Genomic DNA, 26,526 nt, shown 5'->3' with positions numbered 1-26,526 from the left:
CAGGCCCTAGTTCCCCTCGCTACTCCCCAGGAGGTAGGAGAGAGACAAGCCTAGGCCACGGGGGAGGGGCACAGCTTTGATGCTCCACTGCAGCCGGGCCCTCTCTAGATCCCCGGTAGCACAGACACCTTCGAGAACTGTTTGAGACCCGGTGCCTAGTCCCAGGGTAGCGCCTTGTGAGCAGAAGGGAGGCAGCCACGTCACTCTCTTTTCTGTCCTGACAGAAAGTTCCTGGGCAACAAACAAACCAAAAACCTAGCAAAAGAGTCACAAATAGGAGTCGGAGCAAGCGGGGTTAGCAGGCAGGATCACCACTCACACTTTACTTATGCGTAATCTGCCCAAAAATACATTGAAAACTGAGGTGTAAGTCACACATGGCTTGGGACACCTCTGCATAAGTTTATACAAGAGGTCCTTCTTATCGCGACCACAGCCTCCCGCACACCTAACACTCAAGCGGAGCAGTGGAGAACCCTAGTTGGTCGGAAAGGGAGGAGGTAGGAGTGGGCCGCCAGGCGCCAAGCGAGCATGGCGGAGATGGGAGCGGAGAAGGCGAAGGAGCTGAGATCCACAAGGAAGATTTATTGGGCAGATCAGATGCACAGAGGCGGCTAATGAAGCAAATCCCGAGATGGGTATCAGAGCAACTCCCCAAAAGTTTATTTGCCTTTAAATTTCCGCAGGGCGGCAGGCGCCTTGTTTGAAGTGTAAATGCCCCTAGGTTGGGGTGGGGGTGGAAGGGCTGCTTTGAAAACACTAGAGAGAAAAGGTTCATTTAGAGGCAGACGAGGGAAAAGCAACCAACCCTGACAGGTCGGAGCCCTGGTTGTGTTTGGGGTTGGGTTGTTTTCTTCTTTCTCTTTCCTCCCTTTCCTCTTCTTTCTTCTTTTTTTCCCCCTACTCTTTCCCCTTCTGTTAGGACCCATAGAAGAAGAAAAAGAACAGGAAAGGGGAGTTGGAGCGAGAGGCCACCGAGAAGGGACAGATGCAGGCCAGCCCTTCATGCTGAAGTCCAGAGAGAAGGCTGTGCAGAGGCTAACGGGCTTCCAAAGCAGCGGGGTGGTTTGCCTTTTGATTATCCAGAGTCAGAAACCGATGGGGAAGCTAGAGAGAGTGTCCCAGGAGCAAGGGGAGAAAGGCGTGCTAGGGCTTTCTGAGGCTACCTGGAAATTGGAGAATCACTAGCCCTCATTCCCAAGAGAGTCTATATGAAAGGTACGGGCGTGGGAGTGCGAACTTCAAACACGCTGCTTTACAAACTGTTAGTTCTCTTTACAAAATGTAAAGATCAACCCCTCCCCCAGTACGTGAAAATGCCCATTGTTCACGTTCACGTTTCACACCTCATAGTATATGAAAAGGAATACATTGAGTCCTAGAGAAGTGTGGATTTCTGTGTGGAACGAGGGACTCCACTCCTTTTTGTTTCTCCAACAGTTCAAACTTACCAAGACATAACTTATGTACGCCCAACATACGGAGACCTGGCCAAGGTTCCTTTATGGGTTTCTAACCACGATTTCTTTTTAATGCTCCCCACATTCAATTCTGAGTTGATTAGTTCTTGAAAGGAAGCTAAGGCTATGCCAGTTTGTGCCACCTGAGAGGTCCTGGCTCTCCTGGCTGGGGAGCTGACTTACTGTTTCTCCTTTTTCGTTCCCCCGTGCGAAGTTAGTGCAGGTTCCCGGGGTTGTGAGGCCAAAGCAAACCTGCGAGCGCCATCTGCAGGCCTTGGGAGGAAGGTACTAGCTTTCCAGGCAGGACCCCTGAGCCTACAACCTCCTGCCCGAGGGAACCCAGTCCTCAGCCCAAGGGAAGTGAGGGACAGAGCGGTGGGCGGCAGACAGGTAGGTATTTTATCTTGTTTTATTATTTTTTAAATTTTTACTTTTCAGCAGTTACTCTGCAATTGGATTAATCAGATTGGTATCAGAAATTTGCGGGAGACAGGGCAAAGGCCCAGATCCCAGCGGACCCATCTCTCCAAGCAATGGAAAGCACAGAATCCTGTGCAGCCGTGCCTGGCCTGAAACCCTCCCAGAGTAAGGGCATCCTGGGAAACCAGGGTTCTAGATGCCCAGTAGGAGTCAGTCTGAGTCTAGTGGGTGTTTTCCCCAACCCCAAATACTGCTGAGGCTTTTTGGCCATAGGGACAGGGGCACGAATCCGCTCACTGCCCTTCCTCTGGGCTTCAGGAGCTGCAGACGACGCCAAGAGGCTCGGATTTGCCAGGCAAGAAAACACTGTTTGGCAGCTCGAGCTTCCCAGAGCCGCCCTTTCTCAGACCCAGGGAAGCCTGGGAGGAGGGAGCGAAGGGGGGAGAGAGAGAGTTAAAACATCAGCTGAAGTGCCAAGATGATTTATGAGACGAGGGAAAATATTTCATAAAGATCTCCCGGATATTCTGTACTTAACCAGTTAGGAGACAAAGGACTTCTCTTGCCTAGTGCGTGCGAGAGGACCCCAGCGAACAAGGGAGCGAATGAGGGTCAGACTGCAGAGACTGGGCCAGCGGCTCGGATAGAAGCCGGGCCAGGCCGGCGTGGTGCGCCGGTTGCGCTCGTTCCGGATCCGCAGAGCTAGCGGTGGCGGCGCTCAGCCGCGTTCACAGCCTCCTCTTCTCTCCAGCCGGGGAGAGAGAGCGCCTTGGTCCCGCCTTGGGCTTTTGCATTCTCTGCCGCCGTGGCGGACAAGCCACTGCGCACTGTCTCTAGCCCAATCCCCTCCCTAGCTACCCGAGGGTCCAAGAGCCAAGTTCCCTGGCTTTCCTGCCATCCGTTGGGTCCCACCAAGGCAGGTGGGTCCTAGCCAGAGGCCTCTAGCTTGATTCTGAACCAAGCGTTCTGGGCTGCCCAGACTCCGGGGAGGGGGTGCGCGCCACCGCGTGTGGGACGGGAGGGGACAAACTGCTGGGCACTTTGCCCCGGAATGAGAATCCGGCGTACGTGGATGGGAAGGTACCACAGGAGGGAAAGGCGAAAGGGAAGGACCAGAGGTAAAGGGAGGGAGGAAGGAAGACACAGGGAGGAACGGAAGGGAACTCAGCGCTAAGGATAGCCGAGTTAGGACTAAGGATGAGGACCCGCGGGCGGTGGGATCTGCGGGCATTGGCCGGTGGATGGCAGGGCTGGGCGAGTTGGGACAGAGAGCCTGGCTTCGGGGCGCAGCGCGCTCGAAGGCCCTCTGTGGTTGCCTGAATATTCATTAGGCTGGCCGTTCTTTATCCTTATCTAACGTTTATCTTCTCGGCGAGTTTCGTTTCTCAGTGTAGTTTTAATCCCGGGCTCCCAGTCCTCCTCCCCCTGGCCCGCTCCTCACCCTCCCTCTTCCTTCACCCGCTGCTCCCTCCCGTTTCCCCCTCCCCGGCCCTCCCCTCGCCGGCACCGGAGTGACAGGCGCGGGGCCCTCCTTGCCGAAGCTCGGGGCTCCGGCACTGGCGAATCACAGAGTGGTGGAATCTATTGCCTTTGTCTGACAAGTCATCCATCTCCCGGCGCGGGGAGGAGGAGGGGGTCTGGAGGGGGCTTTGCAGCTTTTAGAGAGACACACACCGGGAGCCCAGACTCCAGTCTCCGGCCGAGTCTTCTTGCAGCCGCAACCCACCTGGGGCCAGCACAGCGCTGCGGGCGCCGCTCGGCTCCTAGGCTGCCTCCCTCCCTCCTGGCCCTCCGGCCGCCGCGGCGAGCGCCTGCCTTTTCCGGGGGCGGGGGCCGGTTCGCGCGCTCCCCTCCAGCGGGCGCCGCTTGGACATCCCGGGGATTGCTACTTCTCTGCCAACTTCGCGAACTCGCCGGCACTTGGAGCAGCCCGGCTCTCCTCCCGGCGCCCTCGGGCGGCCCCTGCCCTGAGTCCTCTCCGTTCAGAGCCTCTTAGACCACCGGGTTCCAGGGGAGCTGAGTGAGCCGTCTTCCCCACCCGGCCTCAGCTTGGCCGCAACTGGCGCGCGAGTCATGCGCCCCCTGTGCCCCTTGGCCCAGCCCGTCGCCCGGGGGCTGCTTTACTGACTGCCCAGCCGCGTACCCCGACGGTGGCAAGTTGCAGCCGCTGCGGTTACAAACCCCGGCGGGCCCGGAGGAGTCCCGGCGGGGAGCCCAGCGCGGCGCCCCCCACCCTCGCGTACCCCGCAGTAGCCGGGCGCCCGCTCACCCTCCCTCCCCCACCGTCCCTTCCTTTTCTCCTCAAGTCCTGAAGTTGAGTTTGAGAGGCGACACGGCGGCGGCGGCCGCGCTGCTCCCGCTCCTCTGCCTCCCCATGGATATGCACTGCAAAGCAGACCCCTTCTCCGCGATGCACCGTGAGTACCGGCGCCCGGCTCCTGTCTCGGTTCCAATCCCGTCTAGTCCCAGTGCTGCCCGGTCCCCTGCGCTCAGGTCTCATCCTAGAGGCCACACCGGCTTTTCCTCGGCCCCTCCTTTTGCGCCCTGCCTATTTCTCTTACCTAGTGTTTCTCCTGTCTTTAGCTACTCTGTCTTCTGCTTTTTGACACCCCATGCTTATCGTTCTGTCTGCCTTTGTACCTTCACTAGTGCTCCACCTGCCTTTGCTCCTTCCACCTGCTCCTCCTTACCTCGCGGGATATGTAGCCCTGGGCCCAGGTCAGAGCCACCCACTACTCCCTAGCTTTTGCCCTGGACTGAAGAATTAATTGACAGTTCTCTCTCTCTCTCTCTCTCTCTCTCTCTCTCTCTCTCTCTCTCTCTCTCTTTCTCTCTCTCTCCTCACCCTCCCCTCACATCTACCTCTCTCAAACTTAGAGTTGTGGACCATCAGGAGGAGGCTCCCAGTTTGAACAGCTTCGGTGTCAGGACAGCAAAGTAGAAGCTCCTGGGGGTGTGAACCCCTTCTGAGTCCCAGCTCTCTTGTTCCTTCCAGCTTAGCCAAGGTTCATGGGGACTGGTTTGAAATATTCCCATCCTCTTTCTTTCATCCTCACTTCTCTGCCTTCTCCTTCTCTTCCCTTTCAGCTAGGAACATGAGACTGGCAGGAGAAGGTGGTCACTTTTCTTGACTTTGCCCAGGGAGGGTGATCGTTCTAAAAACAGTAAGGGGTTTTGAGAAGAAATCAAAGTCAGGACGAAAGCAAGTAGTAGAGCCTTCCGGACCAGCTCCTGGGTGCTTTGCTTTCTGGAGACTTCTTTGCCTGCCTCCTCTCTCTGTTGAGGATCAAGCAGCCAGCGCCCTGGCCAGGGGGTCAGCAAGAATGGAAAAATGAGAGGAAAAGAACAAAAGAAAGGCAAATGCTAAAGCCGAGGAGAAAAGAAAGAGAAATCAAACCAAGAGGGGGAAATCAAGGAAAAAAATAAAAGAATGCTATGGGGGTGGAAAAATAGAAAAATAGGAAACGGGGAAATATCTAATGAATTTTGAATTTATCTAATTCATGCTAGGTCTTTAACTTGGAAAACTATTTGTCAGATATTTTTCTTTGCTTAAAAAGATAAATAATATTCTAAATAGAAAAGCCCTCCTCATGTATAGATTAATAATTAAGGATAATTTGTAACTTTCCACAAGGTAACTTTTTAGACCTAGCCTTGATCTGTGCTTTAAAATATGATACAATAAGAGAGAACCATGTTTTGTTTATTCGTTTCCTAAGCACACGTTTAACTTTATGGGACGATTAAAAAAACTTCCGAAATAAAATATAGTTCTCTAAATAATTTTTAGGTAAAGGAAACCCAAGCGAGGGACTACGGGTCACTGTGGGTGTCTCAGGCAGTCAGGAAGCCTAGCTCTTTTTCAGAGGGAATGAAACAGAGTCCATACGCCGGTTCACCAAGGCGGCCAGCCTCCGTCTCGGCCGTTCTGCCGCTGCCTAGCTCAGTATTTTTTGGGGATTGCTTCCGGGACTCGCCAGTCAGGGCCAGACTCAGGGAACCGCTCCGAAACCAAAAGGGGAGCAAAGCCAGCAGAAGGTGGTCGAAGGAAGGGAGAAGGGCACTGCACGGGCCGGCAAGGCGGCCGGCTGGCGGGCGAGCAGCTGCAAACAGCCCGGGTCGGCGCCCTCGGCAGTAGCACATTCCAGGCCTGATTCAGCGCGGATCCTCCGCGGTCCATCGGCCCTGAACTCCAGAAGTGCCCGGTTGCAATCCCCATTCCATATATTGGGGCAGAGGGACCGGGCCCGGAGCCCGGTGAGGTTGAATTATTCATCTTTAATCTGCCCGCAGCTGCCGCCTTTTCATACCGGTAACGCGAGTTCTCCCGGGGCCTAAATTATTGATGGTCGGGGTTTGTAGGGCGGGGAGGGGGAGAAGAGTGGGACCAAGATGGGGAGACTATGGGGACTGGGGGTGTAAGATAAGAGGTTCTGGCTTCCCGGAGCCTCTCGATTAGAGGCCTCTGTCCAGGGGCTTCTCCCAAGCTTGTTTTGGTCTCGGCAGAATGTTATGGGAAAGAGATAAAGGGGGCACGAGCTGTGCCCGCTTTCTCCGAAACTCGCTGGAGGCCATGGGGCAGTGGCTGCAGGTTGCAGACCTTGTCTGTCCTGACTCTGCCGCTAGAAGTCTCTGCGGTTAGATTGCTGAGTAACTGCAGCTGTAGGTTAACCACTCCAAGTGCAGGATTTCTAGGCTGCTTTAGGCCGCGGAAAATAGGGCAGCGGCCTCGAGCCTGGCAGTCCGGTGGCCTTCTCAGCTTTTAGACTGGGAACCCCCACCCCTAGTTGGTCTGGAAGCCAAGGGCTTTGCTCCGGCAGGTGGAACATCCTCCCTTTCTGTTTCTTGGGCAGCTGCCGAGGTCTGAGAGGTCAGAGGGTCCCGAACTGGTTTAGGCTGCAACACCCAGTGCCTCTGAGTCCTAACCCCGCAGGTGCGGTCCCTACCTACCATGCCACCCAGGGCTGGGGGAGACTCGGGGGACCCCAGCCCGGAGCAGCATGGTAGACAAGAGAACCCCAGCAACCCACGTTCGTCAGCGGCTGCTGGGGAGAGCTAGGCTCTTAGCCGCCTTGCGGTCTCGGAGTGCAGCGGATCCCGAATCACTATCTCTTCTGCCGTTTCTTCTTCACCTGGATTTCTTTCCATCTTAGATATTAGGGATGTAGAGGGAAAATATGGTTCCAAATACCAGAAGACAGAAAACATAAAGGGAAGGAAGAACTCCCGATTAAAACAGAATGAAAAAAAAAAAACAGGGAAAGAGGACATCGTACAATTACAATTAAAATTAGATACAAGGGGAGAGGCAGGCAGCGAAAGTGAAAAAGGGGTGCGTTTGACTAAGTCCTTCTTTATACTGAAGGCTCGGCTGAGCGTAGTCAAGAGGACCCCGACCCTCCAAAATCATCTGTCTTCAAGCCCTTGTGATACCCAAGCAGCACCTAGCCTGCAGCGCAGGCGGGTTCCTAGTCGGCAACAGTGCTGTCCCTGGCCCGGTCCTTTCTCTCCCCATCTCCCTACTTTCATCCCTGCTGACATTATTTCCCCTTTGTCGTTTGTTTTCTTCGTGTCTATTCTCTCCTGGCTTCTCTACTCTTCCCGCACTTTCTCCTTTGCAGCGCGCTAGTCTGAGAGGCAGGTTCTTCCCTAGGCCAGCTTCTCGGTTCTTACAGCTAGCGGGGGTCCGATATCTAATCCTCCTCTTTCCTGCACGCCCACCAAGTCACCTTTCTCCCCGTATCCCGGGATATGCCCCTTAGCCCTGCTTGCTCCCTTCGCACGTGGCTGGCCTCGGACCCTGACTAATGGCCGGTCCCTGCTGTGTGTGGGGTGTTGTGTTTTTTTCTTGTCTCTCCCCAGCAGGGCACGGGGGTGTGAACCAGCTCGGGGGGGTGTTTGTGAACGGCCGGCCCCTACCCGACGTGGTGAGGCAGCGCATCGTGGAGCTGGCCCACCAGGGTGTGCGGCCCTGTGACATCTCCCGGCAGCTGCGGGTCAGCCATGGCTGTGTCAGCAAAATCCTGGGCAGGTGAGGGCCGGGCGCTGCCTCCCTTTCCAGCTGAGGCTTTAGTTAAAAGTTGAGGTGCTAGGCAGGAAAGGAAGGTCTGGACTTAAAGGGATCAAAAGACTGGCTGCCCCTTTTAAAAGGGCCATTGTGGTGGCTGAGGCTTGGAGTGAGGGTGGAGTAGAGTCTACACAACATAACCCAGCTCCCTGGGCCTTCCAAGGAAGGCAGCTACATTCAGAAAAGGGGGGATTTTTTTTTCCCAGCTAAGCAATGTGAATGGGGTTGGAAGAAGGGGCATCCCAAGAGGAGAAAAAGACGGCATTTGGAAGGCTAAAGGAGGGTCCAGGTTCCATAGGGACTCTGGGCTTTAGATGGGGTCAGCTCTCCCAGCAGGGGTCCTTCTCTGCTTCCTAAGTTGAAGGCCAGGCTTCCATTCCCCAGGGTGCCTGCTCTAGTCACTGTCCATGCCCAGCTACTACGCCCTAGTCAAGCACCTTCTGAAGTCTGCTCAGCTACACAGGGCCTTTTTCCCTTCACACTGATGCCTAGGGAGGGAGAGCGGCTTAGCAGCTCTGGAGCTTGCAGCCCCCCTGCCCTTGCCACCACCGGCTTCTTGCTGACCCCGACGGCCTTCCTGGCCCAGGTACTACGAGACCGGCAGCATCAAGCCTGGAGTGATTGGCGGTTCCAAGCCCAAGGTGGCAACGCCCAAAGTGGTGGACAAGATTGCTGAATACAAGCGGCAGAACCCGACTATGTTCGCCTGGGAGATCCGTGACCGGCTGCTAGCTGAGGGCATCTGCGACAATGACACAGTGCCCAGCGTCTCATCCATCAACAGGTGAGCAAAGCCCCTTGGGACTGGAGGGCAGGGCTCCAGTTCCCTGCTACTGCCTGTTGGGCCGTCTCCTAGGGTCCATCTTCGCTCTGTCCAGCCTCTGTTCCTCCTTCCAGCCCCTAGCCTGAAGTCTTTGGGTAAGGAAAAGGGACCTGAGAGGCATAAATAGACAGACAGACAGACAGACAGGGTTCTTTCCAATTCAGAGCTGGGTTTTCCCTGCCAGGCTTCTCCCGCCGGTGTCCTGGAAATGAATCCAAGTGTTTGTGGTAATTAAGACTCCAAGATTACCCGCCTCGGGATCTAGAGACAATCACAGCCCATAGCAAAGCTTTTAAAATGACCACTGTCTATTCATCGCTTCCAAACAGACTTTTCTTTCTAAAGTCATGTACCCTTCCCCAGGGGCATCCAGAATCCTGACTCCTTTACCCTTTCAGCCAACTCCCACAAAGCTTGCCTCCCAGGAGCCCAGGTCTTGCTAGCCAGCGCCACACAAATTTCCGGCCGAGAAGCACTGGCATCCAGGCTTACAAAGCAGATGCCAGCCACCAGCCAGGACTTGGCAGAGAGAAGGGGAGCTGGACAAGGACTGGGATGCCAGGCAGGGAGTGAGAGCAGGGTCCCTGCAGCTGACTCTTGGGAGATACCCCCATCACTAAGCATGCCTTTCTGGAGGTTGCAATCTTTTCCGTGCTGATAGGTTCAGACACTGGGACCATACAGGCTCTAGTTAGTTCAACTTGCAGGATACTTAGGTCTCTTAATCCCAGATCCCTCTGGGAGATCGCACGGTCATGCTTTATGCATGTGCACCCCAGCCAGGTATCAGTCTAGGGTGATTACAGAGCACTCAGGCAGCCCGCAATCTCAGGATCCCATACTGGCTTCAGAACTGCTACAGCCTGACCGTAGTACGCAGAGATCCAGGACTGCGAAAGTCACACTCCAGCCAGAAGCAGGTCCCCCTCATTCTCAGGGACCCCCCCCAAACGAGAAGAGAGTTAAGAGTTTCATACTCTGTTATTCTTTGTACTCTTCATAGGCCCATTATCAGGACGACTAATAATTCAGATAGTGTTTCTGCAACTAGCGTCACCTGTCTTTTTTGAATATTTTGCAAATGATATGGAATTGTCCCAAATCATCCTGAAAACAGCAGGTAGAATTAGCTGGTAGAATGTACCTTGGCTAAAGAAGATTCCCTCTGCCACACTCGTGCTGTAACGTACTGCAAGGCGACCCCAGAAATTATCCCAGTGTGTGCCATCTGTATTAAAATGGTTATTCAGTTATGAACAGGGTAACATAATACTGATCGGCTAATTATACACCCTCCGAAACTCTCCAGCTCCCTGGGCCTGGCTCAGCTAGGTACTGGAAACGTGTGGCTGTTTGACATTTAGACACTTTTCCAAAAGAGCTGGAGAATAACACTGGATGGTTTGAGAAAGCAATGAGTGCTCTGCATTTAAAAGTCAGGAGGCTGGGAAGCTTGGGGATTGAGGCTGGTGTGACAGTTAGGGAAAGGGAACAACACTTCTTTTTCCTTCCCCCCCCCCCCCCGGGCCACCCACCCAGAGACTTCGCCTCTAGACCCTGCTGTGAGTTAGAACCGAGTCTTGGAAGGACTATAGCTGAACCAAGAGTGACTGCCGTGAGGGGTAATGTCACCAGGCTAGGTAGCAGTGCCCTGGGGACTGTTTGGAGATACACTTATTCTCTGTGATGGGGACTGCAAGCTTTGGGAGACCCCAAGACACATAAGTCACAGTGTTTGCTTCATTTGGGCAGGGTGTGGCGGCTACCTTGCCTAGCACCCTTCCTGTCCGCTCCCCTCCAACACCTATCCATGGATGGCCGGGCTATTTTTAAAGCTGGTTTAGGCACAAGTGTGAGGATATTTCATCCTTAAAAAGACCTAGAGTATAGAGGACAAGGGACCCTAACATCAAACTCCAGAGGTCTAAAGGTGTACCTACCAAATTGTAAGAAGGTAGACTAGTGGGGTGCCCCTAAGATGAGCGTTGGGGAAAGAATGGCCCCAATCCAACCACTCTAACAGCCACAGAGGCTGCTGGTCGAGGTACCCACAGGCTTCCTTTGGGTGTGAAGAAGGAGGCACTTCTGGGTAGGCATTGCTGAAAGGTGAATGGAGCATGAGCCCAGGAGCAGGGAAGCCACCAGCCAGCAACATGGGCAGCCTTGGCTCTGTAGTTAGACTTTAAGGCTTAATTTGTCAATGGGACCTATTAGGCTATTCTAAATTTTGCTTTGGGAAGAATCTTCCCATGGTTGGTACTTTGGAAAAATTGGTTGAGGCTTCCCAGTATGTCACAGGTACACATTTGGGCACCCCCATCATCAATACCATTCCTGTGGGTCCTCTGCCCTGAAGGGGAAGGTTCTTGTGGAGCCGTGTTTCTCACAAATGCCTGATAAAGGCGTGGCATTCCTGCAGGTGCTGGTTGTATCAGGAACTTGGGCCTTTCTGTTCTGAGAATTTTCACTGTAGGAAGGAGCTGGAGATCTCTCTGTGGATAGAAGGCAATATGCACTGGGAAGTGGGGAGTGCCTGAGTTCAGAGCTTGGGGGATGGAAGGGTGTCCACTCGTGTTGCTGTTGTTGTAGACACACACACACACACACACACACACACACACACATACACACAATGTACATACATACATGTCTGGAGTAAGGTGCGCAGGAGCCAGTATTGGCAAGAAAGGAAGTCTACACCTGCTCACCCACCTGAGCCAAAGGTTTTCGTCTTCTCCTCCCCCAAACAGATGCTGTCGCCGCACTTGAAATATGCTGTTATGGCTATAAACTAAATTGCTTTTCATGTTTTAAAAATGGTTTTGGCATTCTCTGGTCCTGCCACAATAAAGCCCTAGCTGTCCAACCTGAGTTCTCCACTGGCAAATCCCCATAGAAATGCTTCTCTGGGCCAAAGGTGTGGTAGGGAACCATCCACACCCAGAAACCATTGGCCAAAATCTTAGCTCTGAGCAGGTCATGGAATTTATTGAATCATTATAAATACTGGGCTACTTACAACTCAGTGTGGAGTTGCCAGCTCTTCAGCTTGTATGACACCACTGTTAGGGGACAATGTTTGTAAACAGGTAACTTTAGACTGAAATCTGGCATGGGAGATGGCAGGGGAGAGATGGAAGATCCATGTACCAAAAGAGGGAAAAGTTACCTCGTCAGGTTGAGTTTTTGACGAAGCAGGAAGGATTTTCCTGCTTGAGTCTTGAGGTTGAACTGTTGCCCTGGGTAGAGACTACTTCTTTGAGAGAATAGCAAGAACTTCAGGTGGAGTCTAGGGCTACTGAAGATCCTCTGGGAGTGGTCTCTGAGCTAGCTGATAGATGTCTTGAGGCTGTCAACACTTTTTGGGGTCAAAGGACTCTGCAACCTTAGATCTTTACAGTGGACCCTCAGGGCTTGCCAATCACCAACCACCCCTGTATTCTTCCTTATCCTGCTTGGCTTGAAGTGAGCCCATTTCTCCTTGCAGTGGTAGCACTGGCTTCAAGACCGTTGCAGCCTCGTTGCTGTGTTAAGCAATGCCAGTTTGTATCACTTCGGTGTCCCTGCTGTGTAATTCTCAGGTTTGTCACTGGTCTGGGGGTGGGCAGCGGTTTACCACTTATTTTTTTAAGTGAGCTGAGAGTCACTAATCACAGCCATGGGAATTCTGGAGCCACATCCTAGACTAACACGTCTGTTCCTGCCTCTGAAATTCAGCTCTAGATCACGTAGATTTGACTCTTGGACCAGGTTTGGCATGGAAGCTAGGGCAGAGAGGTGGCATTGCTTGCCACATCTCTAGATCTTTGCGGGTGTCTGTCACCACTGTGGGTGACAAGCCAAGAGTCAGGGGTGGGTCAGTGAGTTAAGAAAACGGCTTTATCCCAAAGAGGAATGAGCAAACAGGACAGAGAACTGTCCTGGGCTGCAGGCCTTACAGAAGGGGCTGCAAGCAGGGTCTTCTCTGAGGTTTCTGTCTCAAAGCTATTTTTCCTAGAGGGCATCTCTGCTGTTCTGGTCACCCATACTTAGAGAGGAATGTGAGACAGGCATGGTTGTTGATCTGTTTCTTGTGATTTTAATGTTTCATGTTTTATTTTTATTTATTTAGTGTGTGAGTGAGTGTTTGTGGCGCACACCTAAGACAGCATTCAGGTGCAGGTCAGAAGAAAGCTTGTGGGAGTTGGTTCTCTCCTTCTACCATGTGGGTTCTGGGATAGAATTTAGAAGATTGCCCTGACTTCCGGGTATGACTAGCCCCTGGTGGTTGGCTTGTGGGTTTTCAGTGGTTGGCTGCCGTGAGTTCCTACCTCAGCTGGCAACTTTTTAGAAGATGCGGGGTTACCTTCAGAAAAACTCCGGGTTGGGTTTAGGAGGTGATGTAAAGAGGAAAAGAGAGGGGGAACCTCACAATAAACAAATAAAGTCCCAACTGTTCTGAGAACTCAATAAAACAATCACATCAAATATGAAGAGGCATAAATCTTGTGTCTGCACAGGTAACCCTACTGGATTGCTTTCATTATTGCTCAGGCTGACTCCATTTATTACCATCCACAGCCCGGGCAAAGGAGACTGCGTGGAGGGTGGTCTCTGGTGCAATCCTATACCCTCAGAGGCAACAATCAGCCCATACAGCCAGGGATTTCGATGGGAGCCAGGAAGGGCCCATCTGTCTGCATGAAACCAATCAATAACTCTGTAACCAGAGCCCTTGTCACAGGGAAATGGACAACACAACAGTTCAATAGAGGGGCCACAAGGGGAATTAGCCAAGTGGAGATGGTGCCAGACAGGAGCAGCTCCTGGAGAAGGGACACGGGGCTTCCTGGAGGAGAGGCTGGGAAGGCAGGGTTGTGTATGCTTCTGGCACAAGCAAGGCATTGCTGTGCAGTCAGCCTCAGGAAGGGGAGGTGACACTGAGTGGTGGTGGTGGCAACACGTGTTCTAGAGGACACGGCTGGGGGAGGGGCTTGTGACATGCAGAGAGCGGTTTGATGGCCAACACGCTGGGATGGACTCGAGGAGCAGAACGCCACAGTTTTCGACAGAAAGGCAGTAGTAGTAACCAGCATAGATGAGTCATTCTCCCCAACACCTACACTCTGGAGAGGGGCTTCCCATGAGCCCGTAGAGGACAGAGGTCCTGCTTCTCAGTCTTCTCAGCAGGACTGATGAAGGAACACTTTAACCCAGTGGCCCGTTGTCCACTCCCAGCTCCCTACAGCTGCAGACCTGGCTACCCTGCAGGGCCTTGGTACTCAGGGCTCCCCTGAGACCCTCCATGATGCTATCTGGGGTTGCATTGCAGTTCTCCTATGAAGAGGAGAATGGCTACATTGAGAAGAAGCCACTTTCCATGTCCTTAAAAGAATCCAGTTGACGGTGCCCATCTGACTTGCAAATTTTCTAGATTCCTGTTGTGTCTTTTCATACTCCCTTCCCCATCAGGCCAGGTGTCCAGAGTTCAGGTTCACAAGATAGGGGCATCTATGGTCAATGAGACATCCAGGGAAGGCAGAAGAATTCCTAAGACCTGAAGACTGGTGTCTCTCAGCCAGTATCCAAGCAAGGGAAACACTGATTGGAGAGATGTCTCCTGGAATTATCTGCTGTGACTGGGCACAGATGGTTTTCTCTTGCCGGTCACAGTTTTGGGTCTGATGCTATCAGGATGCAGTTAGAACGTATGCACAATGGCATATGGGAGTTAAGGTCATCATCTTCCGTGCGGGAGATTGTGTGCACTAGCGCCTACCTGTATCCACTCTTAGGTGCAGGGCTCTGGGGTCAAGAGAACAAAGAAAGCAGTCTCTGGTATGTGGCCTGCTGTTACAGAACAAGGCTGAGCACCTTGTCCTTGGCTCCGGTGGTTAATCACAAGTCAGTCAGTGAGGTTGTTGCCCGAAGGGGTAACAGTCATAGAGCTGGGCTAAAGGTGGTTCCATTTCACAATTTAGACAACCTGAGGCCAAGTTTTCCATCAATTTTTGTTTGCATTATAATATTCCTTAAGTCCAGTTAACCCCAATATGGGGGCCTTTGTCACTGTGGCGCCACCTTGGTTAGGGGGACTTTTGTGATCATATGCTCATTCTTACTTTGACATGAGCCCAAGGCCTGTTGACAGAACTAGTTAGGGACCAGTCACATCAGTAGCCATGACAATGCTCTTCCAGATATATAATTTTCTCCAAAACTGATCCACACCAGGCATGGAGGTGTATACCTTTGATCACAGCAGAGGCCGGCAGACCTCCATGAGTTCAAGGCCAGCCTGGTCTACAGAATGAGACTCTGTCTCAAACAACCTAACAAAAAAACACCCAAACAAACACACACACACACACACACATGTACATGCACACACACAAACATACACGCATGTGCATGCACATGCACGTACACACACTCAAGTACATGCGCACACACACATGCACACACGCACGTGCATGCGCACGCGCACATGCGCGCGTGCACGCGCGCGCGCGCACACACACACACACACACACACACACACACACTGTGATCAGGTCAGGGAACCACAGGCCAGGATACCTACCCAGAATGAAACATGGCGGTATCAGCAGTACATAGCTACGAACACAGCTTCCTCTGTGTTGGACCTAGGCCTAAACCCCAGATTCTTCCCAGGTACCAGGGAACAGGGAAGATTCCAGATGAGAACATATAGTAGAACTGGAGAAGGCTGTGAAGCCAGACAAGGCTCAGTATCAAAGGGTGACTTGGAAACTAAGAGGGCTAGGCAAGAGAGCTGCTGGCATTTGAGAAGAGAGAAAAATGGCCTGACCTGAAGGAGAAAGAGTAGGGCCCTGTACCCAGAAACTACCAGGTAGGAAAGAAGGCGGGTGGGAGGGAGGCAGAGGGCAGTGGTCATATAGCCAAGTTCCGCTCACAGCTTATTTTCAAGCTGTGGAAATGTTGGGACCTTTTTTGTGTTTCTTGAGTGATAATGTGATGAGAAGGTGTTTTGTGCTGAGAGAGAGAGAGAGAGAGAGAGAGAGAGAGAGAGAGAGAGAGAGAGAGAGAGAGAAGAATTAAGAGTGCTGTGATCATCTACTCCAGAAAGCTTGGCTTTGGATGCAAGGGTAAGGACAGTAGAGTCCCGATGTCTAAGCTGGTGTGTTCCAAGAGCTATGATGGAAATGCGTGTAGCCACAGGGCTCATCCACCCGTGTGTTCAGGGCCCTGGCAGAAATGATGCATAGATGTCCATAGGAGCTGGACATGGCCCAGCTTACAAACACTGATACATAGAAAGTTTTTGTATTTATTATTGTTTGTGTATGCATGATGTCTGAAGACAATTTTTGGGAGTTGATTCTATCCTTTTTATTCTTCCTTTTTCCCCCTCCCCGCCCATTTTTGTGCATGGTGTGTATGCACATGTGTGTGTCTGTGTGTGTGTGTGTGTGTGTGTGTGTGAGAGAGAGAAAGAGAGAGAGAGAGAGAGAGAGAGAATATAGCCTCCATAGTTTTCATCTTATTCATTGAGGAAAAAGTCAATTAAACCCCAGAGCTTGATGATACAACTGGTCTTGCTAGTCAGCTTGCTCTGGGGACCCTGTCTCTGTCTTCTGAGGCTGGAACTGTAGGTGGGCCACCGCTCCCTACTCAGCATTTGTGGGGGTTCTGGGGATCTCAATTCCCTGGTCCTCACACTTGCACCGCCAACTCTCTGACCACTGAGGCATCTCCCCAGCCCCTTGCCCCACCTTGTGGGTTCCAGCATTGGAAGTTGAGTTTTCAGGCTCACATGGCAAATGCCTTTACCCAGTGGGCCATCTTGCAGAATCCACAAAGACAAATTTTAACAGCTCCATGCTAGCCAAATAAAGTACACGTTGGGTCTGATTCTACCTTGGCCAGCAGTCGGCAGCCTCTGGTTTGTGTAACTCCACACACTGATCTCTGCTTTAGGAAAGAACAATGTAAGCTCAGAGCAAGTGGGAGGGGTCCAGCATTCCATTGTATCTCAGTACAGCAGCTTCTGGGGATGTCCTGGGGGTTGGTAGGACTCCTTCTACCTGGAGGAGGAGTGGGGGAGTCAGGGGTGGTGACGGGAACAGCAGATATGATGCTAATCACAAGAGTGATGAAGGAGGTGAGAAGCTGGGAGGTGAATGAGGTCTGGTAGCTTCTTTGGCCTGCATAGTATTTGGGACTGAAACACAGAGAATGTAACTGCAGCTGAGAAAAGGGTAGGGTGTCATAATCTAAATAAGGGACATTTGGTCCACTGAAGCATCTTAGACATGGTTAGAGAAAGCCAATGTCCAGGATAGCTGGCAGTGTAGGCTGGTGACATTCTGAGAAGCCCAGAGGTGACAAAGGTGAAAAGGAGGCACCATATGGGGAGAAGTTCCCGACATGAGGGTGGGGCAGAGGAAATGACATTGCAGGCAAATTCTCAAGGTCAGAGTTTCATTGTCCTTTCTTAGAGATACCTGTGGGAAGAGGAACGTGGCTGTGACCACCTACCCCTCAGCACACTGCATATTCCTGGCAGTGACTGCTGCTGTCCATTGGCAGGCCCAAGAAAAGCATGAGCGAGGTCAAGAAGAGGGAAGGGTGTCCCTGCTCTCTGGGGTTCCACAATGGAGTCCCCTCTGCCTGCTACCTGGAGCTTAAGGCTCCAGACTTCCTGCTATACCTGTCTCCAGGCCTGGCTCACCATGGCGCCGTCCCTCTGCAGTGGCCCGAGAGCAGAGAAAGCTGGGGGAGCGTGCCAGGCTCTTCCTGGCAGCGTACACAGCAGGGCAGCTGGCTGCAAAGGGAGCAGTATTCACCTTGCAGGCACAGCGGAGCAACATGAGGAAGGATTTAGTGACCTAGGAGAAAGACCAGAGCATAAAGGGACAACAAAGGGGACCCAGAGCTCAAGCAAATAGCTAGTTGTGGGACTGTTTTTTCTGATTCTGGTACTCTTTCTTGGCCCTGGAATTTGGGGGGGGGGTTCAGATGCCCAGTCCATATTTGTCAGCCAAGGAGAGGAGCTCATGAGTCTGGCAGACACAGTTGGGTCTGAAGATCTCTGAGAGTCGGGCTTAAGGACCTCATCCTGCCCCTTACACCGCCAGCCTTGTTCTTACTTCAAAGCTCATCATGTCCTGAGAGAAGCTGAGAGACCTGGCCTGGGGGCTTATGTGGCTCTGTTTTAGGAACTGTGTAGGCTGGTGGTTTCTAGCTGAGCCTGGGTTTCACAGCTTGGGAGGTCAGCCTCGCGTCACTGGGAGCTCTCAGAAGTCAGGCTTATCAAACCAGGAGCTGGTGGTTTCCTTGTTCAGAAAGCTTCTGGTTGGCAGAATCATCTAGTCCCAAAGCAAGACTCCCTGCCAACACTTGGGTAGTCTGCTCGTTCAGGATGTCGCTGAATGCTATCCAGAGAGCAAGCGTTCAGAGGGACAGTAGATGATGTCCTAGTGAGTCAAGGAGTAAGGGTCAGGTCAAGTCCACAATGGGTTCTGACACACTCCATGAGCACGCCTGGATCTGGGAAGGTGGACCCATGTGAGATCGGTGCACATTTGCTCTGTTGGAAGTGAGTGTGTCACCTGTGTGTGGCCATAGCGCTGGTGGACTCCACCTGTGTGTGGATGAGACCAGGGGTCAGGTTATCTGCAATCATCTGCTGGGTGCACTCCCAGTCCTGCATCCCACGGTTCTTCCCCTGCTCCTTTCTCCTCCCCTCCTTCCTCCCTGGGTTAGATGGATGGGTAGGATCGAGCCCAATCTCAGCTGATTCTAATTGAAGAGCGAGGAGAATCTGATAAGATAAGGAAAGCCAGCTTTCCTCCAGGGACCAATGGAGGTGTCACGTTCCCCACTCTCCTCTGCTTGTCTAAGAAGGGAAGGTAGACTTCCACTTGAGTGACTGTCTGGCTTCTGGGAAAGCCAGCAGGAAGGAAGTTTCTTACACGTGGTCCTGGGAACTCCCAGGTGAGAGAGAAAAGGCAGCTGGAGAGAGAGGTGAGGGCCGGATGCCGTGGCACTGACTGGCCCTGCCTCAGGCCTGATTTGGGGTCCCAGAAAGAGGCTGAAAGAGGCTTTCTGGGCTGGTCGAGCTTTCAGGGTTGGGGTTTAGCCATGCAGAGGACACAGCTCTGGCTCTAGTCCAGTTCCTTCTAGAAACGAGGGAAGGGGTGGAATTCACACCCACTGTCTGCCCTCAACCCTCCTGCCTACCATGTAACATCTGCCTCCTTTTCTACTCCCATTTATTTCCTCAACTCCTGACCCTAGGGAGACACTCCGGAAGGTCATGCAGACTTCTTAAGAGATGACCGACCTCTCAGGATAGGTACAAAAAGTTGAGAGAAATTCATTTCATGGCCAGTGACTGCTCAGAAAAGGCGATTCCGGCACCCGAATGTGATAAATGTTAACTGAGCATTAATCGCATTAAAGAGGGCCCTATAAACTTTTCACTTCTAATTAAATTCGTCCAGTGATGCTGCCCAAGCGAGTACTCTGAGCTTTTGTTTATGTGGAAAATTAAAATGCAAATACAATGGGATTTATTTCCAGGAGTGGAGTGATGGTCTGGCCCCTCTGACTGCTGGTCTCTAGGTCTGTCAGACTAGGTAACCACTCTGCAGGTGCCGTCCACTGTGCAACAAATTTTAACTGTGCAGGAAGAGGCCGGAGGTCAAGGTCAAACACAATTAGTCGTGAGGAGACGTTATAGGACGAATTAAAGAATAGAAAAGGCAGTAGGTAACCCTGTAATGCAGGAAAGCATTTTCTTGGTTTTCTAACCTTCCTTCTATAAGAATAGGAGCCCCCCGCCCCCAAAAAACAAACTTGTTTGTGAATAATGTCATCATAAGCCTTCCTTGCATTTGAGGTAAAAAGAGGTGTGGGAGGGAGGATTTGGAGGAAAGAACCCCACCAGGCATATATGAATCTGCTCCTAAAAGAACTCAACAAGGTCAACAGGGAGGCCTACAGCCTGGCTTTCTCCAGCACTTGCAGGGTCAGCTGCTGTCCACCTCATGGTTTTGCTGGGTCCTTCCTGCCAATGCCAAGTGGCATTGACACAGGGCAGTGGAGCATAGAGGCATGCATCGAGAAGGCCATTGTGCATGCACGCCTGCACGCACACAGCCTCTTACACATCGGGGGAACTAGGTGCTCATAAGAATAAACAAATGGCCCTCGCGATGAGTCTTTTAGTACCATGATCCCTTTGATAGAAGTGGTAACCCTTAATACTATTGAATGATAGGAAGCGATATGAAGTTCCTGCTTACTAAAACATAAATTAAGCTGAGAGGAGAGAAAAACCTAGGTAAGAAAAATCATTTGGGTATATCAGTTAGAGACACTGAAAAATAGCTATGGTGTTCTACGAGTAAGGAAGTTGTAAATAGCATTAAAACGCTAGAAGGAAAGGAAATAGAGGTAGGAGAGATGAGAAAAGGCAGAGTGTTAAATCACAAATAGGGGCTCATGTACAAAGTCACAAACCAGATTTATACCAAGCTTTGCAAAATCTACAACCTGGACTGACAGTAGGTGGGGGTCCTGTGTACCTGAGTACACAAGTCCAGGGCATCCTGACAGTGTGGACAGGGTGGGCTGGCCTGGCAGTGGGCAGGCTGCTCACTGTGCTGGATACTGGAATTGATCCATCGGCTCCCTGTGCCGGGATCTGATTGGTATGGCTCTGCAGACAGTCAAGGATACAGCCGCATGAGGGTCTTTAAAGGTCTTTAAGCACACGAGTCCCCTGTGAGCTGGATCCTTGTTCTAATGGTTCTCCGAGGTAGCAGCCCATTCCTGGAACACCGCCTGCCTGACTGATTTCACAAACAACTGCTACCCCTGTCCTCTTTAGTCTGTTTTATTCTGGGTTGTTCTTTTTCACTTTAGTTTTCACTTGTGTCTTGGGAATGCATGAGCACTTGCTGACAAGCAGGTTAATGACCATGGCAACGCCCAAACATCTGGATGAAAATCAAAAACTTTAGTCAACCATCTATGTTAGCTGTCCATAGAATGCCAAAGATCTGGTGATTTAGCACGTCCCCCTGGTGGATTGGGTTTCTCAGGTTTCATTCAGGCACAGGATCAGCATCTCAGGAAACACTTATTTCAGAAGAACACATTCTAGGGAACAGTATGCTTAGGGAGCTTCGTGGATGCACCTAGGTCTGAGTTCTGATTTAAAGGGAGCCTGGGCCAGGCACAATGGTGGCAGCAGTTAGAGTCTGGACAAGCATAGCCATTGGACACATTGGAAGAGGCTTTATCCAAATAACCTACAGCTGTCCATTAGGCCTGGTTTCCACTAGGGAACCTGCCATCCGTAGGTCCTTAATAGACATGGTCATTCACTCATTCATCATTTCATTCACCCATTCAGAAATCCCTCACTAAGACCTGCTATGGACAGAAAGTTTCTTGGCACAAAGCAAGAGGCAGGTCCCAGGGGAAAAAATGCCACATTTTGAGTCTGGCTAATCTCATGTTCTTTCTGTACCTCAGTTTCCCTAGTCTTATAGGGAAGGGATAATCATTTAAGTCTCTTACAGGCTCTCATGAGGATTAAAGGAGCCATAAATCTACTTAGAATTGCAACTATCTAATATTAAGGGATCAATAAATGTTACTATTCTTATTACAGTAGTAATAATAGTATGCATTTCTGGTTCTAGTCTGTGTCAATATGTATGTCTTCTGGCTTGTCTGTGTATAAGCACTGAAGTATTTTAAATAATAAGGTCTGAAGGGTCAAGTGTCTTGGCTCACATCTGTAATCCTAGCACTCAAGAGGCTGAGGCAATAGGATCCTGAATTTAAGGCCAATTGGGGGCTATATAGAGAAAACCTAAAAAACAAACTTACCTAAAAAACAAACAAGAAAAGAAAGAGAGAAAGAAAGATGGCTCAAAGAGCCAAACGTATAGTCGATGAGCAGGGTTGAGTACTGTGAGAGCCAGTGAGAATCGAGTCATCCTGTGAGCCCAGCTGGATTCAGGAAGGAGTTGACTCTGTGTGTTTTCCAGGAGGCAGAGGATCTCTGTGCCTCTGGTCTCTGAGCACTGACTAGAGCTAGTTGAGTAATTGTCCCTTTGTCCACTTTGAAAGCCCAGTCTGTATACACGTGTGAGTGTGTGCGTGTCTGTGTGCATGCTAGTGTGTAGCCCAGCCTGTATACATGTGTGAGCGTGGGTGTGCCCGTGTGCGTGCTCGTGTGTAGCTCAGCCTGTGTACACGTGTGAGCGTAGGTGTGCCCGTGTGCATGCTCGTGTGTAGCTCAGCCTGTATACACGTATACAAGTGTGAGCGTGGGTGTGCCCGTGTGCATGCTCGCCTGTTTATGCTGCACTTTTCCCGGATGAGCTTGCCGTTGCTTGAGGAGTTGAAGGTTGGCATTTTCCAGGCTCCATGGCATTTTCCCGAGTTGTGCTTCTTTGCATTTGTAATTTTTCCAAGAGATAAATGGAGCAGTGGTGGGGGAATCTTCATGTGATAGTTTTGAAGGGTTTTCCTGGTTCTTAAATGCCGTACTGGAGAGGGAGAAGGAAAACAAACAGGAAGAGGAGGGGAAGAAAGAAAAATGGAGATAAGACAAAGGATGAAAGAGAGGAGCAAGCCAGTAGATCTGTCAAATGTTGTCCTTTGTGTCTGGGTGTTCACAGGAGGACCACTGTTGAGGGATAAGTATTTTAAGAAAAGATTTTAGGAAATAAAATTACTTTGGTGCAATGGTCCAAAGTAACTGCATAGATTTTTCTACTTACTCAGTGCCCAGCAATAATAAGGTGAAAACCAAAATTGTCCCAACTCAGGATGATGGGTCTCATCTCTACGGGACATCCATGGAATGAGGCTGAGGACTGATCTTGTGCTTTCCCCCTTTGGCTCAGTGACCTCCTTCAGTTCCGGGAACCCCCAAAGAGCTACACTCTAGGGCCTACCTGTCACCTATCAGATATACTAAGATTTCTTTAATTTTTAATTGTGTGTGTGTGTGTGTGTGTGTGTGTGTGTGAGAGAGAGAGAGAGAGAGAGAGAGAGAGAGGTTATGGGTATGTGAGGTCATGTGCCCCGGTGGCCAGAGCTGTTTGGTCCCCTGTAGCTGGAGTTACAATTTCAAGAAGTAACTGAGCTGCCAGAGAGGGGTGCCGAGAATTGAAGTCAGATCTTCCGCAAGAATGGTATGTGCTCTTAAATGCTTTGCCATCTCTCAGCCTTTCTGGATATCTCACAGGCATGTTAGCTATTAAAGGTCCTTATGTTTCAAATTATAAAGCTAACTCAGTGCTGGGGTGTGAGTTAGGGCCTTGTTTGTGTACTCTAGGCAGTTACTCTAACACTGAGTTATACCCCTAACCCTAGGAAGAGTTTAGAATCAACTAAGTTGGAATCGTGGGGGCTCAGTCACCCTCAGAGTTTTTCCAGTTAAGTATGAACCTACATAAGGGCTGCCATCTTCCTTTCTTTCTAGTCCTTAGTTCAGAGCTAGCTGTTACCATTGTCAACCCCCAGCCCGACTGTCCAAACAGCTGGAGGGAGAGTTCCCTGGCAGCCCCGTTCTACCCAGCTGCACTTTTTATATTTCTTTTCTTAAAACACACACATACACCCATTGATTGGCCTTACGATTTCATGGGCGTGAGCAGACTTGCTCACGTGTGTACACTTGGTCACTCTCATGGCGGCTTTCCCCAGTACACTTTATAATCCTTGCCATCTTCACCACCATCCCACTCGTGGCTAGACAGTCCTCGCTACAGCAGAGCAGTTTAAGGAAATCACATGTAGTAATTGATGTGAGCTGGACGAACAACCCCACAGGGCTTTACAGCGGTGTTTATAGTTGTGGTCGCTGGGGTACAGAGAAGTCAAATAACTTGCTTAAGGTCACGGACTAAGTAGCAGAGCCAGGATTTGAACCCACGCAGTCGTGGTGTTGGAGCCCATGTGCTTATCTACTACAGCACAGTTCTTGTCTACTCTGGATCAAAGAAAATGCAGACCTGACTAGTCTCTGCTTCGTCCTGTGCCCCGCTGCGATTTCATATACTTACTTACAAACTTAAAACACGCACCCTGTGCCCCAATGGAAGGGCAAGCCTATAATTCTCCCATGACACCCATCTGCTACAGGGCCATATCATCCGGGAATGGTGGGGGAGAAGATGCTTTGGGGCAGTGCCACAGAGTGGAGAGGAACAGGGGCTCTGGGAGACAGAGGCCAAGGTGTCGTTCCCACTAGGACTGGGAACTTTACCTCCACCCATCTTCCCCCTCCCCAGTCAGGATTTAGACTCAATACAGGGATAGAGTTTGGTCTTGGGGTTTCACTCTCCAGATTAGGGAGGGGTATATAGGGAGGGTGTTCAGACCCCCAGATTTGAACCAGTGTGGTTACATCAGAACTCTTCCAGCCAAGAATAGAAATAAAAAAATCTAAACTTCATCACCAAAAGGGTATTTGTCCTGCATCTCTGGAATTTTTCCTCTGGAAAGGAGCAGTGCAGATGACCAGGCCAGAGTAAGGTTTTTAAAAAAAGCCAAAGGATTGGCCCTCTCACCCACAACTGTAAGAAGAAGGCCATTAAAGCAATTACTGAATCACACAGCCACCACCCAGATCCAGCGTCATTACTCAGCCCACATCACCAAGGAGACACCCATTAACCTAATCTCTGAGACATACATTATGAATAAAGAGATGCAGATATGATCAATGAACACAATAATTCAAAGCAGAAACAGACACTGCCACCAAACAATACTCAAATTCCTCCAACTCGTTGTTACAAGAAGTGCCGTCACCTTGATACAATACTGCAAACAAAAACAAACCTGAGGCCAGTTGCTGCAGTGTGTCCACACGAGGCCACACACACCAACCCATAACGCAATGCAAACTCTCCATCCCACAGGCCACCCCGACACAAAGGCTGAACTTAGGTGGCCCTGGGAGCAATGATAAACACAGGTAAGGCATACAAAGATAGAGTCAGCACTGAAACAGCCAGCCCTCAGCACACCCTGCAGAATAGAATACAGTCACAGCCACAGTGTTCCTGAGCACAGTGCAGCTGCCAGCACCGCCCCCTGTCCGGCAGGTGGATGAATCTAGACCATCACCTCTGACAAGGCCTCCAGGCTCTGGCCGCTACTAAAAGAGTAAACTGTCCCCAGAGCCTGCTTCCCGAGACAGGACAAATCAGCTCTATCCTGGTTGGGGTTTAATAAGACCTCGCTGTTATGGGAAATGACAGAACTCCAGGGATGCCGGGGAAGAGTTGGGGGTGGGGGCTCTCCAAGCTGGGTGCAGGAATTCCCCTCTGACTCCTGCCTCTGTGGCCGTTCTGAGCTGAAGCCGTCTCTTGCTGGGTGTTCACTGAGTATCGATTTGGTCTGCAAGCAATTTTAATATTTCTTCAGGGACTTTCCAGCAACAGCACAAGTCATTAATTCACCCTCCCAAATTGCTTATTCAATAGCAGGAACATGGCTCCTGAATAAAGTCCCAGAATTTATGTGACTTGCACGAGTCAGGAGGTCAAACAACTGTTATGGAGCGAAGTTAAAAATCCAAATAAAATATTGACACTTTTTTGGGGAGGGGACGAGGGGGAGGCCAAGGTATTTAAAATAGGTTTTTGTTGCAATGCCCCCAGGATAAAGAATGGAAGGAGACTGAAGACAAGTTGGAGTTTATAAAATCAATGGAATTTATTGCACATCTACTTGGCATTTAATAATTCTCTCATTTCCACATCTCCCACCCCCACCCCATTCTGACCACAGACAGGGAGATACACAGGTATACAAATGCACATTTATGTACATCGATAGCCGCACGGACCAATATAAAAACGGGACTGCGATGTGAGAGTCTCAAGCACCCTGAAAAGGGAACATAGATGGGTTTCGCAACAGAAGCAGGCATAAGTTGGCAGATATTCATGATCAGCTTTTGATAAGTGTATTCGCTGTTATAAATCTCAGATCAATGCATATATGAACAGATATGAATATAAAGATGTGCTCATCACAGAAATAGTTTTTAAAGTGTAGAAGCTGAGAAACATCCATATGCAGGATCATCATGGGATTGCGTACACGATTTGCAAATTATGGTTTGTCTGTAACACAGACATGATGCTTACCAGATAATCTATAGCACACACATGGGAGAGGAAAGCATGTTTGGAAACACAGCCACATACAACCTCTGCTAGTCTACAGATGTGTGCAGTTGTTCAAATCACATACGTGAAAAGATTAAGAAAATTATTCATGCTCAAATAGCTAATAGACACAAAGGGCTATTAATATAGAAATTTCCAGAGGAGATTATATTACCTTAGCTCTCAGATATTGAAGTCACAGGTCTGGATCCAAAGCAATGTGATATTAAGAATGTGACCTTGGGTGAGTTGCTTAGCCGTGCTGTTGACTAGAGAACACACCTCTGTGATGGAGCTATGGTTAGGATTTGAGTGAGAAAATGCGTTGTGTACAATGTCTATTATACGGTGGATACAAAATAAATGATAGGGGCCAGTAAGGAGATGCAGTGGGTGAAGGTACCTGCTGCCCTGGCTGATGACCTGAGTTCAGTCCCCTCACCCTGGTCAAAGCCAGACTAGTGTAAAGAGTTAGCTTCCTCTGGTAACTGATCCGCTCTGACTTCCACACACAAGTGAATATATGTAAAAACTTTAAAGCAGATGATAGTTAGGGCTTCACTGCTGTTCTGTGCA

At 50.6% G+C, this 26,526-nt stretch overlaps 1 protein-coding gene across 8 annotated transcripts in view; it reads left to right on the top strand.

Annotated features, from left to right (window-relative positions):
* Window positions 1–4,155: 4,155 nt before the first annotated feature.
* Pax2 (paired box 2) overlaps window positions 4,156–26,526 on the top strand; it is a 79,336-nt gene continuing 56,965 nt past the window's right edge. For 3 of the 8 annotated variants that reach the window (XM_085693979.2, XM_085693977.2, XM_085693978.2), the window contains exons 1-3: window positions 4,156–4,297; window positions 7,749–7,914; window positions 8,537–8,734. In XM_085693979.2, coding sequence (XP_085550105.1) covers window positions 4,255–4,297; window positions 7,749–7,914; window positions 8,537–8,734 — 407 coding nt within the window. In that variant the 5' untranslated portion in view covers window positions 4,156–4,254. Of the gene's footprint in view, window positions 4,298–7,745; window positions 7,915–8,536; window positions 8,735–26,526 lie in introns of all 8 variants that reach the window. The other 5 variants (XM_048439160.3, XM_048439161.3, XM_085693980.2 and 2 more) reach the window with 4 other exon arrangements.

Source organism: Myodes glareolus, chromosome 7 (genome assembly GCF_982192425.1).
Source record: "Myodes glareolus chromosome 7, mMyoGla1.1, whole genome shotgun sequence".
NCBI classification, from domain to species: domain Eukaryota; kingdom Metazoa; phylum Chordata; class Mammalia; order Rodentia; family Cricetidae; genus Myodes; species Myodes glareolus.
Note: the sequence above shows the minus strand (reverse complement) of the source record. Positions and strands in the feature narration are given on the sequence as shown.